Source organism: Stenella coeruleoalba (genome assembly GCF_951394435.1).
Source record: "Stenella coeruleoalba genome assembly, chromosome: 19".
NCBI classification, from domain to species: domain Eukaryota; kingdom Metazoa; phylum Chordata; class Mammalia; order Artiodactyla; family Delphinidae; genus Stenella; species Stenella coeruleoalba.
The window spans coordinates 39,010,657-39,024,865 of NC_137165.1; the positions used below are offsets into that span (position 1 = coordinate 39,010,657).

The 14,209-nt window shown below is 60.2% G+C and overlaps 1 protein-coding gene across 1 annotated transcript; it reads left to right on the forward strand.

Annotated features, from left to right (window-relative positions):
- Positions 1-1,226: 1,226 nt before the first annotated feature.
- Positions 1,227-12,614, forward strand: OSBPL7 (oxysterol binding protein like 7). The gene is made up of 22 exons (XM_079903714.1): positions 1,227-1,898; positions 2,007-2,132; positions 2,307-2,360; positions 2,972-3,085; positions 3,441-3,551; positions 3,647-3,764; positions 4,442-4,545; positions 4,899-4,991; positions 5,076-5,208; positions 5,297-5,391; positions 5,575-5,670; positions 6,341-6,478; positions 7,073-7,166; positions 8,100-8,332; positions 8,478-8,615; positions 9,466-9,529; positions 9,631-9,709; positions 10,652-10,796; positions 10,895-11,039; positions 11,126-11,252; positions 11,463-11,585; positions 11,753-12,614. The coding sequence occupies exons 1-22, from the start codon at positions 1,824-1,826 to the stop codon at positions 11,859-11,861; spliced, it is 2,514 nt and encodes an 837-aa protein (XP_079759840.1). The 5' UTR covers positions 1,227-1,823; the 3' UTR covers positions 11,862-12,614.
- Positions 12,615-14,209: the final 1,595 nt, after the last annotated feature.

Consider the following 14,209-nt stretch of genomic DNA (forward strand, 5'->3'; position numbering starts at 1 on the left):
GATGTAAAACTGAGAGTCAGGGGTTAATAAGGAAATGGCCTTGGGTACTAATTGGGGTCAAGGCCATACTAGTGTGAGCAAATTCTTTACCAGCACTAGCTTGGGGCCAGCAGCTCCCTAGTCCTCTGTGATCTATCTGGAACTGTGCCCACTGGGGACTCTGCTCTCACTCCCAAGCTTTCTGGGTGCTGGGGAGTCGGCTCAGCCCTGAGTCCTCCGGGGAGCAGGGGGGCAGAGCTGAGCGGCTGCCCAGAGTTTGGCTGGAGGAGGGGCCGGGGGAGGGGGAGGTGAGGAGATCCGGCTAGAGGGGAGGCTCCGACGTCTCCTTCCTTCCTGGTTCCTGCTGCAGCTGCCGCCACTGCTCAGCTCCGTAAGCAGGGAGCTGGCGGCTCGGAGACGGTGACAGAGGCGGAGCGGTGCGCGGGCCAAGGAGCACTGGTGTCCATGGACCCTGGGGTAAGGGGGCCGCGCTGGCATCAGCTGACATTCCCCAAGAAGGGGACATTCACCTGAAGCTGGTGGGTCTGCTCTTCCAGAGATGAGGGCGGGAATGGAGGTGGAAAGGGGGCACCCACCTGGCTCACCTCGACCTGCACCCTCTACTAACAGAGCCTCCCCTCCACCCGCAAGCAGTGAGGGGCCAGGATCCCACGGAGCCAGGAAAAGGGCACAGAGACACCCAAAACACTGGAGAGTTTGTTAACTTTCAATGGCTGAACGTAGGAGTTTTCCCCCCAGGTCAGCCTCTGGTAGCATGGGCCCCTCTGCCCTGACCTCCTGGCCACCCACACCCCACCACGTCCCTGTCCCCTCCTGGCCTCAACTCCACTGGAAGATCTGGGCTGCTTCCCCAGCTTCAGGCCAACCTTGCCCCTCCAGTCCCCTCCCCCATCTCACACACACCGAGCCTCATGCATTATGGATCTCCCCGTGGAGCCAGGATGGCCAGGGCTGGTGCCAAGGGCGCCTGTGGGCACTGCTGCGGGGCCTGTGCGGTCCTTGGCATGTGTCTCCAGTGGCTCGTCCCCCGCTCTCTCCAGGTGGATGGTACTTCTTAGGAGCCCCAGGGATGGGGATGAAAGAAAGGAGGCTTGGGGGACGGGGGGACAGAGGGTCCGAAGTGGGCATCCTAGGGGGGCGATTGATGGGAGGCACAGGGGAAAATGCGGGCTGTCTCAGGCCTCAGTTTCCTCAGGCAGAAAAATGGGAGCCCAGGAACTAGAGGATATGGAGGCCAATTGGTGGGGAGCTGGGGTCAAGAGGTTGGGGGGCTCTGTAAAGGGATGATGGCAGAGGAGTCTCCGTGCCGTGGTGCTGGGCTCAGGGATCCTGGTGGAAGAGGAGCTGGGTTGAGATCTCACATGTCTAGTCTCTGGATTCCTCTGTCCTATTTTGGGGCCTCTTCCTTCACTCCCCTGCCTCACCTCTGATTACCCCCAGGGAATCCTCCAGAGAAAGCATGGGGTGTTTCCTGGAGCCGGGGAACGTGTGAGTGCCTAAGGTGGGGCAGGGCTGACTTTTCGAGGTTTTCTTTTGGCACCGGCCTGCCTGCTGCGCGCTCCACCTCTCTGGGCAGCGGGCTCTGAGACCTGCCCAGAGTGGGGTGGGGACAGGCTTGGGAGAGGTGTGGCAGGTGAGCGGAAGATGTGCTCGGGGGCTCTCATCCCAGAGGGTGCAAGAGGGGCTGGAGGTGGGGAAGGTGATAGCCGAGTCTGTGCTAACAGGGTCTCTCTCTGCTTCAAGGGCCCCCTCAGGACAAGGTGACATCTTTCCCCTTCCACTCTTCTCTACGTCCTCAGCAGGGAGTGGCCACTCCCTTCCCCATGGACTTCCAAGAGCGGGACCCTCCCTCCCTGGCTGAGAGCACACAGTCCGCCAAGCCCAGCACTGCCCAGCAGGTCTGAGGGTGGGGAGTAGGCAGTGGGCGCGCCAAGCTTGGCCCACAGGGGAAAAAGGCAGAGGTGGTCGCTTCACCGGCCGCTCCCCAACTCTGTCCTGGACTGCAGGCCTCCGAGCTGTGGGAGGTAGTGGAGGAGCCTCGGGGCCGGCTGGGGGCAGAGGGTATCATGCCCGAGAGGCAGGAAGGCCACCTGCTCAAGAAGAGGAAGTGGCCTCTGAAGGGCTGGCACAAGGTAAGGAGGCAGGGCAAGGGGAGGGGCCGGATGGGGACGCCGGACGGGGATGTGTGGGGTTGCCGGGGGGTACAGTCTGTTTGTGTGTCAGAAGAAACTTCTGTATGGTTGCTCTCTCCCCACATCCTTTCCTCTCTGCCCCCCGGGCCCTGTCCCTTCTGGGCAACGTCACAGAGATACTTTGTGCTTGAGGATGGGATCCTTCACTACGCAACGACTCGGCAAGATGTGAGTTAGGGCCTCGGCTGGGGGATGAGGGAGGACTTTGGCCCCAGAGTGCCCTGCGCGGGCAGGGGGCTTCTGGAATCCCCCAGAGCAGGGTCTGAATCCCAGGGACACCAATTATTGGGTGTGGGGTCTTGGGCAGGTTACTTCCCTGGGCCTCAGCTCCTCACTTCTACGGTGGAGAGAGTGCAGCCACCCATTTATAGAGTCTTTGTCTTGGTGAGGGCTCTCAGGACAGTGCCGGGCATAAAATAAGTACCCAAGACATGGGAGCTTTATCATCGTCGTCCTTGTCCTCTGCTCTTGCAGGAACAAGGAACTAAAGGCCTGGACACCCAGGCTCTCTCCAAGAAGGTGCTCCTTTCTCAGCCTTGCAGATTCCTGAGGGTGGGAAAAGTTTTCCTCACTCTGTGACTGCCTAGAGCTCAGATTGTGACTTGACATAGCGGGGTGTCCTGTGCGCAGGAGGACGACTGACAAGTCCTGCTGATACTGTGACTTGGGCATGAGGGTGAACCTGCTGCCTGGCCCTTGAGCCTAGCGTGACCTCAGTGATGGTGGCCCTGGTGGCCTAAAACCAGTCCCCCTTTCCCCCTCCGATCTCTCCACCCCAGATCACCAAGGGGAAGCTCCATGGCTCCATTGATGTCCGACTGTCGGTCATGTCCATCAACAAAAAGGCCCAGCGCATTGACCTTGACACTGAAGACAACATCTACCACCTCAAGGTGACATCCCTGGGAGCCAGGTGGTGGCTTGGTCCCCAGCCTGTCAGAGGCACTGGGGCACGCAGGAGAGAGGGACAGGGGCCGAGGGTCTGTCTGAGTTTGACCAGAAGGGAGTTCCTACCATGTACAATAGCCAATGGCAAACTGGCCCTGTTGGCTGTTGTGTGAACAGGAACAGAGCTGAAGGCTTGGAGACCTGCAGACGCTGTTTCTGCCTCCCCGCAAGGGACCTTTGCACAAGCTGTGTGCTATAGGGAGAGACCCTGCCTGCCTGCGGACCCGAGCCCCAACTTCTTGCCTCTAGAAAGCAATCCTTCCTTTCATGCATCCCTCCCCTTCTCCATCACCTCTGCAGATCAAATCACAGGACCTGTTCCAGAGCTGGGTGGCTCAGCTGCGTGCCCACCGCCTGGCCCAGCACCTGGATGTGCCCCGAAGCCTGCTGCCCAGCACCACTCACCGGAAGGTAAGATGGGCCCTGGGGCAGCGACAGATGATGTGGGGATTCAGGATGAGACTCAGGGAGGCAGGCACCTTGCTGACCCTTGACTCACCCCACAGGTTCCTGGTGCCCAGCTTCCGGCAGCGGGTAGTGCCTCGGCTCTGCCAGGGGTTGGACCTCGGGAGAAGGTGTCTTCCTGGCTGAGGGACAGTGATGGGTTAGACCGCTGTTCTCATGGTGAGGGGCCCCTGGCACTGCGCCTCCGTGGGAAGGGCCCATGCTATTGCATCTAGGTGGCATCAGCAGTCACAAGGAGGAGAAAATGTTACCTCCATCCCTGCCTCTGGGAGACCCAGTCTGATGGGGGAGACAGCCTCCGTCTCTAGGCTGATCAGGTCTCCTAGGGCCCTGCCCTGGGGAGCCTCAGGCTTACAGAGAATGATGGGGCTCATGCTCTAGGCATATAGACAGGCCCGGACACAGGGCCAGGACTCATGAAAAAGAAGATCCAGAATGCCAACGCAGGGAGGGGTCCTGAGGAGTAGTGCCAGGGAAGGGGTGTGCACTAGAACCGGATTCCTGGAGTTGCAGGCTGCGATGCTGGCCTGGGAGAGGGAAATGCAAACCAAGGGGGGAGAGCGAGAGTGGGAGCCCCCTGGCCTGTGTGGAGGTGGCCGAGGTAAGGTGTGGTCTGGAAACAGAGTGCAGATTGGGGTGTGGGCGCTTCCGTGAGACCAGACCAAAGGGTGGGAGCTGGGAACTGCTTTGGGCTCGTGAGTGGGGGAGGGCAGCCAGTGTCGGCATTTCCGTGGCTGCCGGTGAAGTCTTTGGAGGAGGAAGGGAAGCTAATGGACAGACTCTGGGGGGCCTGGCCAGTGTTGGGAGAGGGACTTCCTCATTCATCCTTCCCGCAGAGCTCTCTGAGTGTCAGGGGAAGCTCCAGGAACTCCACAGACTCCTCCAGAGCCTGGAGTCCCTGCCCCGGATCCCCTCAGCCCCTGTTATCCCCACACACCAGGTAAGGTCCAGGGGAGGAGGCAGGGGCCCGCCCAGGGCTATCTCCGCTCTTGCTGTCTTCATCTCCATCACTTCCCCGGACAGGTCCCCAGTCCCCCTTATATGCTGCGGTTTCCTGGAGAGCCACCATCTCCCCGTTGCCCCTCCCCACCGTGTCCAGACCGCCTCAGGGTTGTCTTTCTGCCCCTTTGGAGCGACCCCTTCCTCCTGTGCCCAGGCGGCTGCCAGGCTGTCGGTCTTCTGCCTCCGGGATGCTGGTGTCTCTGCGTCCTCCTTCATGACCGTCTACCTCTCTCCCGGCTTTGGTGGTCTTCCCCACCCTGAGACTGAAACTCCCTCACCTCGACTTGCCAGGCCTCGGTGACGACCGAGAGACCCAAGAAGGGGAAGCGGACCAGCCGCATATGGTGCACACAGAGCTTTGCCAAGGATGACACCATCGGGCGGGTGAGGTGGGGTGTGGACCCCGAGATGCTGGGTGGGAGGCTCTGAAGGAGGCTGCACCCTTCAACCCCTCCCCTTCGCCTACAGGTGGGTCGTCTCCACGGCTCTGTTCCCAACCTATCTCGCTACCTGGAGTCCCGGGACCCCTCGGGCCCCCGCGGGCTGCCACCCCCAGACTATGCCCACGTGCAGCGCAGTTTCTGGGCCCTGGCTCAGAAGGGTGAGTGCGTGCCCTGGGGGTGGCTGGGGGCAGGCGGGGAGAGGGAGAGGGAGAGGAAGAGAGTCTGATGGCCAGCCTGCCCCCACAGTGCACAGCTCGCTCAGCAGTGTCCTGGCCGCCCTCACCACTGAACGGGACCGACTGAGGGACCTGCACCAGGGTTCGGATCCGTCCAGGCTAGGGGTGAGGCTGGGGGCAGGGTGGTCAGTGGGAGGAGTGGGCCCGAGCCCCGAGGACTGCAGGCCTGGGGGTGGTCCCGGACCTGGGCCGGGAAGGGAGGTTGGAGGAGGCAGGCTGTGCCCGGCAGGCTGGGGAGGGCTTCACCCGCCCCGTCCCGGCACCTGTGCCCTCACCCTCTCCCTGCAGGTCTCTGAGGCCGCAGCCGGCCCGAGGCGCCTCCACTCGCTGTCCGTGTCCTCCGACACCACTGCAGACTCCTTCAGCTCCCTCAACCCCGAGGAGGTGGGAGCCGGGGTGGGCTGTGGGGACCATTCCTCTGGGCCTTCTTTCTCAGCAGAAGTGAAGGCGTGGTTGGCGTTCAGACCTGAAACTCCAGCCCCTTTCACGGAACACGGGCAGCAGCCACATCTGGGTCATTTCTTAACAGCGTGCAGAGTGCTTTTGTTTTTAAGTCAGAGTCCCGTGAGGCAGTGATTCTTACCCTCAAGTTCACAGATGAGGAAACTGAGACTCAGAGGATCTAGTTGATGGGCCCAGGCTCCCGTACTACATGGGTTTGAATCTGGCTCCACTGTATGCTGGCTTCATGACCCAGAGCCTCAGTGTCCTAATCTGCAAAGTGGGGGTAATAATTGCACCTCCCTGGTAGGGTGAGTGTTGGGATTGATGGAGTTGATACACGCAAAGGGCTTGGAGCCAGGCTCAGAGTCAGTGCCCAGGCAGTTATCATGCAACCCGTGTCTCCTCACTTCCAGGCCGGGATCTTTCCACCAGGCCTTCGTACCCCACTACACTCGCTCCCCTCCGCATCTTCTCCTGCTCAGCAGGTCTCAGACTCAGATAGTAAAAGTCCCCAGTCACACTTCCCTCACAAGGGAGCTGTCAGGCCAGGGGAGCCCTGCCTGACTCTCCCGGCTGGGCCTTGGGCCTGACACCTGTCCCGCTCCCACAGCAAGAAGCTCTGTACATGAAGGGGCGAGAGCTGACCCCTCAGCTGTCCCAGAGCAGCGTCCTTTCCCTCGCTGATTCCCACACAGAGTTCTTTGATGCCTGTGAGGTTCTCCTCTCTGCCAGCTCTTCTGAGAATGAGGTGAGGGAGCGGGGAAGCTGGTAGTGAGAGAGGAGGGACCCTGGGAATAGAGGGGTGCGGTCCCGGGAGACTGGAATCTGTGGATTCCCAAGTCCTTTCTAACCACCTCGGCCACTTCTCTGGGAACACGTCCAGATCTGCTGGGTTTGTGCGGCCCTGCTTAGAAATCTCTGCTGGAGACCCTTCTTCCAGTTTGATGTGCTCCATCCCCATGGGTTCTACTGAAACTGCTGTCTCAGCTGCACCCCGTCATCTTTCTGTGACCTCGTTTCAGCCTTAGCACTCCCTTGACGCTCACCCTCCTGACCCTGAATCCCAGTAATTCCCAGCTTCCCTTCCCTCAGTGTCCCGCCAAGCTCCTGAGCTGTCTCCCTGCTAGTTGTAAGGCCAGGCCCTCTCCCTCCCAAGGTGGCAGGGCACGCCGTGATTCCAGGCCTCCCAGGGCAGTGTCTTAGGGCTCAGACCCTCCCAAATATATTCTCTTCCCCTTCCCACCAAAGGGCTAGCTGGGCGGATTCTTGCCAGGCCCTGGGCACTGTCCAGCTGCCTGGGGGAGGCCTAGTCTGCCCAGCCTGTCATCTGTCCCTGGCCCAGGGCTCAGAGGAGGAGGAGTCGTGCACCAGTGAAGTCACCACCAGCCTGTCCGAGGAGGTGCTCGACCTCAGGGGAGCTGAGCGCTGTCAGAAAGGTGCCAGCCAGACGGGCAGGAGGGAGGGCAGGAGGTGGGCACAGCAACGGGGTTTGTCCAGGCCCAGGCCCCTTGGGAAGTAGTGCCTTGTAGTACTGGTGGGCTAATGGCTTCGGGTGCTGACTCCAGGGTTGACCCTGGGGGTGAGTAAGGCTAAGCTGTGACTGTGCTCCAGGGGTGGCCCTGGGGGCGGGGCAGGCTCAGCCTGGTGCTAGTCTCCAATCTGGGCTTCTGCGAAGGCTCGCGTGGGCCTGATAGGCAGAAGGGCCCGCTTTTTAGCAGTGTGGCTTTGTACGTGTCGTCTTCCTTCTTGGAGCCTGTTTCCGCATCTATAAAATGGGCTGAATAATTTTATTTGCTTTATTTTATTTTTTATTTTTTTTGCGGTACGCGGGCCTCTCACTGTTGTGGCCTCTCCCTTTGCGGAGCACAGGCTCCGGACGCGCAGGCTCAGCGGCCATGGCCCACGGGCCCAGCCGCTCCGCGGCATGTGGGATCTTCCCGGACCGGGGCACGAACCCGCATCCCCTGCATCGGCAGGCAGACTCTCAACCACTGCGCCACCAGGGAAGCCCTGGGCTGAATAATTTTGACATTGGTTTCTGTGCTCATGAAACGGAGCAGAAGCCAAGGGTGAGAGTCAGGAAGGGCTTCTGGGGTGCAGGGTTTCTGTTTCCAACAGTGGGAACTGTCCTCTGGTTCTTAACTCTGCTGCTCACCTAAATCCCCAGGAGCTCATCAAGAATGAACCACTCCCCACCACCCCCCCAAAAAAAGAATTAGCCCCCAGCCGCCTGCCCCATAGTGAGTCGAGCCTGGGGCCTGGGAGCGAGCAGACCTGGGAGCACCTCAGGAGCTCGGGAGGCCGTGGGCCTGCATGCGAAGTGCCCAAGACAGAGTGACAGGTAGGTTGGCCCCCGGATTGTGTTCCAGGAGGAGCCGTGGGACCACCCCGCCGCCGATGCCTACCTGCGGCCAGTGGGCCCGGGGCCGATGTGAGCCTGTGGAACATCCTGTGGAACAACATCGGCAAGGACCTGTCCAAGGTGTCGATGCCCGTGCAGCTCAACGAGCCACTCAGCACCCTGCAGCGGCTCTGCGAGGAGCTGGAGTACAGCAGCCTTCTGGACCAGGCCAGCCAAACCACCGACCCCTGCGAGCGCATGGTGGGTCCGCCCAGCCCCCGCCCAGGCTGCCGCCACCTCCCAGGATCCGGTCTGCCGGGCCCACCCCGGGCCCCCGTCCTGGCTCATGGTAGGGTGGTGGTGGGGCGGCATCTCCTCTGATCCCCCGGCGCCCCGCCCCCTGCAGGTGTACATCGCAGCCTTCGCAGTGTCAGCCTACTCTTCCACATACCACCGGGCGGGCTGCAAGCCCTTCAACCCTGTCCTGGGGGAGACCTACGAGTGCGAGCGGCCCGACCGAGGTTTCCGCTTCATCAGTGAGCAGGTGAGGCCCTGGAAGAAGTGGGCTGGTTGGGGCAGCCATGTGGCCAAGGCCGGGGAACACCCGGGCTTCAAGGGGCCAGGGCGTGGGTGAGAACACCCGACAGTCGGGCCGTCAAGGGAGGAGCTCCCCACTCCTTGGGGAGAGGGACTTCAAACAAGGAGTTACTGTACCATGTTCTAGAGCTGGGATTCTGGAAGCTCATAGGAGCTTATTCAGCTCTATCGGTTGCTTGGTTTTTAAATCCTGAAGGCCACGGGTAGTCACGGGAGAGTTTTAAGCAGTAGAGTGACATGCTTAGAATTGCAATTTGTAGGGAACACTCAGGCAGTGGTGGGCGCCAGGGGATGGGGAGAGGCAAGGAGGGCAGGCTGTGGGATCCCTGAGTTCAAGGTTCCAGATGGGGAGCTGTTCTCATGAGGGCAAGGCCGAGTTTTTCCAAGGGTGTGTTGTGGAGATTGCAGGGTGATAATCGGCTTTGGGGGAGAAGATGATTAGGGAAGAGGGTCCTCGTGGGAGGGCTGGCTTTCAGGCAGGCCATGGGTGGAGGCCCCACCTGTCACTGCTAGAGGACTTGGGCAGGATCTCTGGAGGGCACCATGCACAGGGTCGGCAAGGAGGGCCCTAGAGGGGAGGGAGGGAGAAGGGAGAACATAGGGGCCTCGTGGGAAAGGAGAGGGAGATGGAATTTGGGTGGTGGCCAAGGACACCTAGACAAGAGACCTGGAACTAACTGGTCTTCTGGTTCCCAGGGGAACTGGGGATGGGGGTGAGGGATGTTGGGGGCCTGGGGTCAGGAGCAGACCCCAGGGTCCTCAGGAGCAGCCTCTAGAAGACTTCCTTGCTCATCAAGGTCTCCCACCACCCCCCCATCTCGGCGTGCCATGCGGAGTCTGAGAACTTCATATTCTGGCAAGGTAAAGGGTGGGGCTGGGGGTGAAGCGCAGATGGGGGAGGGGCTGGAACACTCTCTGGTCTTATCTCTGCAGTCCGTTCTCCTTCCCCCACCCAACTCCAGACATGAAGTGGAAGAACAAGTTCTGGGGCAAATCCCTGGAGATTGTGCCTGTGGGGATGGTCAATGTGAGCCTGCCCAGGTGAGTGTAGGCACAGGCCCAGCCTACAGGCCATCCTCCCCGGGCTGGGATGGGGACGTGGGAGGGACAGGAGAGAGAGGCCTGGTCTGAAGCGGCTTAGGGTGGGGCAGTGTCTGTACATTTATACCTGGGTTAACAGCAGTTGTCAGTAAAGAAAGGTGAACAGTCTTAGAGCTGGAAGGGCTCGTCAGGGTCACCTGATCAAGTGGCTTTCGCACTTTTTGACCATGACTCACAGTAAGGAATGCATTTGAGACGTCAAGTCAGTGCACAGTAACCCATTCACACACACACACACACACACACACACACACACACACACGCACACACACACACACACACACACACACGCACACAAGCCTAAAGTGATTCTAAAGTGATTTCAGGACTGCTCACAAACCACATTTGAAGCACCCTCATCTAGCCATGTTACAGGTGGGGAACTGCAACCAGAGGCCAGTGCAGGGGTGGGGAAGACCCTGGACTTCAGGGTCAGAAGTCCTGGGCGGGAGTCTTGGTTCTGCTGCTTAATTAGACAAGCGGCAGAAAGACTTGACGCCCCAGAGCCTTGAGTCTGCTCGTCTATAAAATAAGAGTAATAAGTAATATTCGACAGAAGTGGGGAGTAAACAGGCTGATATATGTGAACAGACATATATCCCAAGGACATAGACCCGTCTATGTTTTTACCCCTGTGACTTAGGCCCTTTGGAGCTTTCTCAACAGCTGGAGATGTGTTAGTTGAATACTTGCTGTGAAGGCTGCTTTCCTTTATAAATATGTCGTCCTTCAGGGAAGGACCATGAGCTGGAACCAGGACCCCAGGGTTCCTTTCCCAGACCCGCATGACCTGCTCTGATGAGACAGGCATTCCCCGGCTCAGGGTGGCACTTGTTCCCCAGGGCCGGCCAGCTGCCCCCCGCCATGCTCTGTCTCTCTCAGGTTTGGGGACCACTTTGAGTGGAACAAGGTGACGTCCTGCATTCACAACATCCTGAGTGGCCAGCGCTGGATTGAGCACTACGGGGAGGTGCTCATCCGGAACACGCAGGACAGCTCCTGCCACTGCAAGATCACCTTCTGCAAGGTGGGTGGCCTCCCTGCCCCACCTGTCCGTCCCAGCAGCTCGCCCCGGGGAAGAGGAGGGGACACCTCCCTAAGCCCTCTGTCCCACCCCCACCCCAGGCCAAGTACTGGAGCTCCAACGTCCATGAGGTGCAGGGTGCCGTGTTTAGCCGAAGCGGCCGCGTCCTCCACCGACTCTTCGGGAAGTGGCCCGAGGGCCTGTACCGGGGACCCCCGCCGGGCGGTCAGTGCATCTGGAAACCCAGTAAGTGGGGCGCTTGGGGCGGGCTGGGCAGAGGTGAGGGCAGCTGTGCACAGCCCACCTGCCCCAGCCCCCTGCCTTCCCCCTAGACTCAATGCCCCCAAACTATGAGCGCAACTTCGGCTTCACTCAGTTTGCTTTGGAGCTGAATGAGCTGACGGCAGAGCTGAAGCGGTCCCTGCCTTCCACAGACACGCGGCTCCGGCCAGACCAGAGGTCAGTGCCAGGCGGGTGCCGCTCCAGAAGCTCCGGGCTCCTCCCTCCCCACGTGGGTTTCCACGCAGACCTGGGACTATGTCCTTCCTTCCTTGAGTTGCCTCGGGGAGATGGGACCCGTTTGGGGGCAGAACTGGGCAGGCACAGCGGCCTTGGATTTGGGGGCCTCTGAGAGTGGGCAGTTCCGCTGACTGCCGTCTGGTTGCTCAGGTACCTGGAGGAGGGGAACATACAGGCCGCCGAGGCCCAGAAGAGAAGGATCGAGCAGCTTCAGCGAGACAGGCGCAAAGTCATGGAGGAGAACAACATTGTCCACCAGGCTCGCTTCTTCAGGTGCCTCTGCCCCCCTCTCCAGGTCTCTCTGCAGCCCAGGCCCCCTCCTCCTCCCCACTAGCCCCTTCCTGCTTTGAGCGGGGCCGGCAGCGTAAGGCAGCGTCTCGGGACCCCGGCCTCAGTGCTGGGTGTTCACCCCTCTTCTTCCACGGCCCCCTTCCCCCCAGGCGGCAGACAGACAGCAGCGGGAAGGAGTGGTGGGTGACTAACAACACATACTGGCGGCTGCGGGCCGAGCCGGGCTACGGGAACCTGGACGGGGCCGTGCTCTGGTAGCCCAGGCCCCAGGGGCAGGAGGCCCCGGTCCCCCCTCCTGCCCCCACCCCGCCACGGACACATGGGCGAGGCCAGGCTCTCCCACTCACTGCCCTGGAGACCAAAGGGGAAGCCCTGGCTCTGGCCCTCTCCCCTCTGCCGGCCAGAGGGGCTGCATCTCAGCCCATCACCCACCCCTTGTTTGGGGTGGGAAGCAGTATTCGTGCTTCCCCAGTCTTGTTGCCCCAGACAACCAGCATGTAAGACCCTCCTTGCTCTGTCAACCCCTTCCTTACCCCCTGGGGTACTTGGGGGAGACTCCAGGCCCTCCAGGATCTGTTCCCCATTTCAGTGCCTTCCTAGGACACAGGGGACCCCTCGACGTTCCCCAGGATTCCCATGCCCAGGACTCGGGCCCCAGCTGTGAGGTTGGAGTGAGTGAAGGAGAGGGGATGGCCTTTTCTCCCACCCCCGTCCCTCCCATGCCCCAACTCCAGCATCTTCTTCCCCTGCCCTGGCCCAGAGGGGCTCCCTTTGCTTGGCCCTGGCAATTCCTCCTATCCTCCTGGATCCCCTTCTCCCAAACTGCAAAACGCCTGCAGCTCCTTCGTCCCTGGTCCTCAAGTGGTTTCCTTCAGTCTCAGCTCAGTGGATCCCCCAGAGCAGACAGGGCAGGAAGGGCGCCTGGCCTCTGACCCACCCGGAGTGAGCGAGCACTCATGAGAGTGTTGGTTTGTGTAGAAGAGTGTGTGCGTGTGCCTGTGTACTGCTTGCGGGCGAGCAGGATTCCTCGTGTAGGCCGGATGTCCCCTGCGGGGGGTCCGCCACCATTGCTGCTCATTTTACCAGTCTGCCTCTGATTAAGGTGAATTGCTATGACATTCCAAACTCCAGTAAAGACTGTCCCAAACTTTGGCCTGTGACCATTCATTGAAAAACACGTGCGCTCAAGCCCAGTGAAGGCCCATAGCTCCCCACTCACCTGGGCTAAAGACCCAATGTCATCTCGCTCCCTGAATCCTCACCTCCCGTCAATTCTGCCTCAGTGTCTCTCTGACCCCTTCTCGTGATTGCACCTAGCTTAGGCTGGGCTCTTATCAACTTTCACCTGGACTATTGCAGTATCCTTGGAGCCTCCAGTCACTTCCATTCTAATGCTGGCTTTCAGGGTGATATTTTATTTTATTTTATTTTATTTTATTTTTTGGTACGCGGGCCTCTCACTGTTGTGGCCTCTCCTGTTGCGGAGCACAGGCTCCGGACATGCAGGCTCAGCGGCCATGGCTCACGGGCCCAGCCGCTCCGCAGCATGTGGGATCTTCCCGGACCGGGGCACGAACCCGCGTCCCCCGCATCGGCAGGCGGACTCTCAACCACTGCGCCCCCAGGGAAGTCCCCATGGTGATATTTTAAAAGAGAAATATGGTACCTCGTACCTGCTTCAGATACATCCATTGCTTCTGAGCGCCTCAGGGGAAAACCCAAACTCCTTAAGCAGGCAGAAAACTGTGTGGTCCCTGTCCCCCTCTGGCACAGAAGCTGCCCCCACCCCCAGCATCCTCGGTCAGGTCTGTGCTCACCCTCTCACCCCCTCAGTGACTTTTCAAGGGAAGGTGGGAGGGGGGAGGGACTAGAAGGGATGGGAGAACAGGGCGAGCTGCATTTCTCCCCCTCCCGCACCGCCTCGGCTGAGTTCAGGTCCCAGCTCTGTTATTCCAAAGCTGTTCTGATCTTGGTCAAGTGCCTTACCTTTCTGTTCAGGGACTCCGTGGTCCTTCATTTGGCTTCTTTTGTGTCTTAGAGGAGAATGTATGTCCAGGCTCCTGATTTCATTAGTTGTCTCCTAGCCCCTCAGCCCACTGCACTGCACACACAGGCCCTGCTCTAAGAAAAGGAAGTCAGGGCCCGGTGTCAGGTGTTGGCTAGAACAAGCAGTGAATTCTGCTGGCAGTGTGGAGTTTTCTCAGGCAGGCATCTGAGGGGACTGGGCTCATCCTAGGGACACAGGCTGCTGGAAGCTGTGCTAGAGTTTGGTCGTCTAGTGCAGGGGTTTGGGCGGAGTCGCTATGTGCTGACTTGCAGCTCTCAGGGGACACCTCACTTCCTCTCCTGGAGGACAGGGTCCGGATCTGATCCCCTGAAGCTGGAGGCACCCACCTCCCTGCTCCCCGACGGCATGCGGCCCAGGTGGCTGTGAGTGGGGTTTTCCCGTTGGCTCTGCTACAGGGAGAAGGAAAGCAGCGTCGGGGCAGTGGTGGGGATATCCTCAGGGTCTGACCAGCGCCCGCTCAGGATGCAAAGGTGTTGATGCCTGACTTCGAGTCCGCTGGTTTCGGTCCGCTGGTTTCGGCCTGTCCCACAAAGGCCCT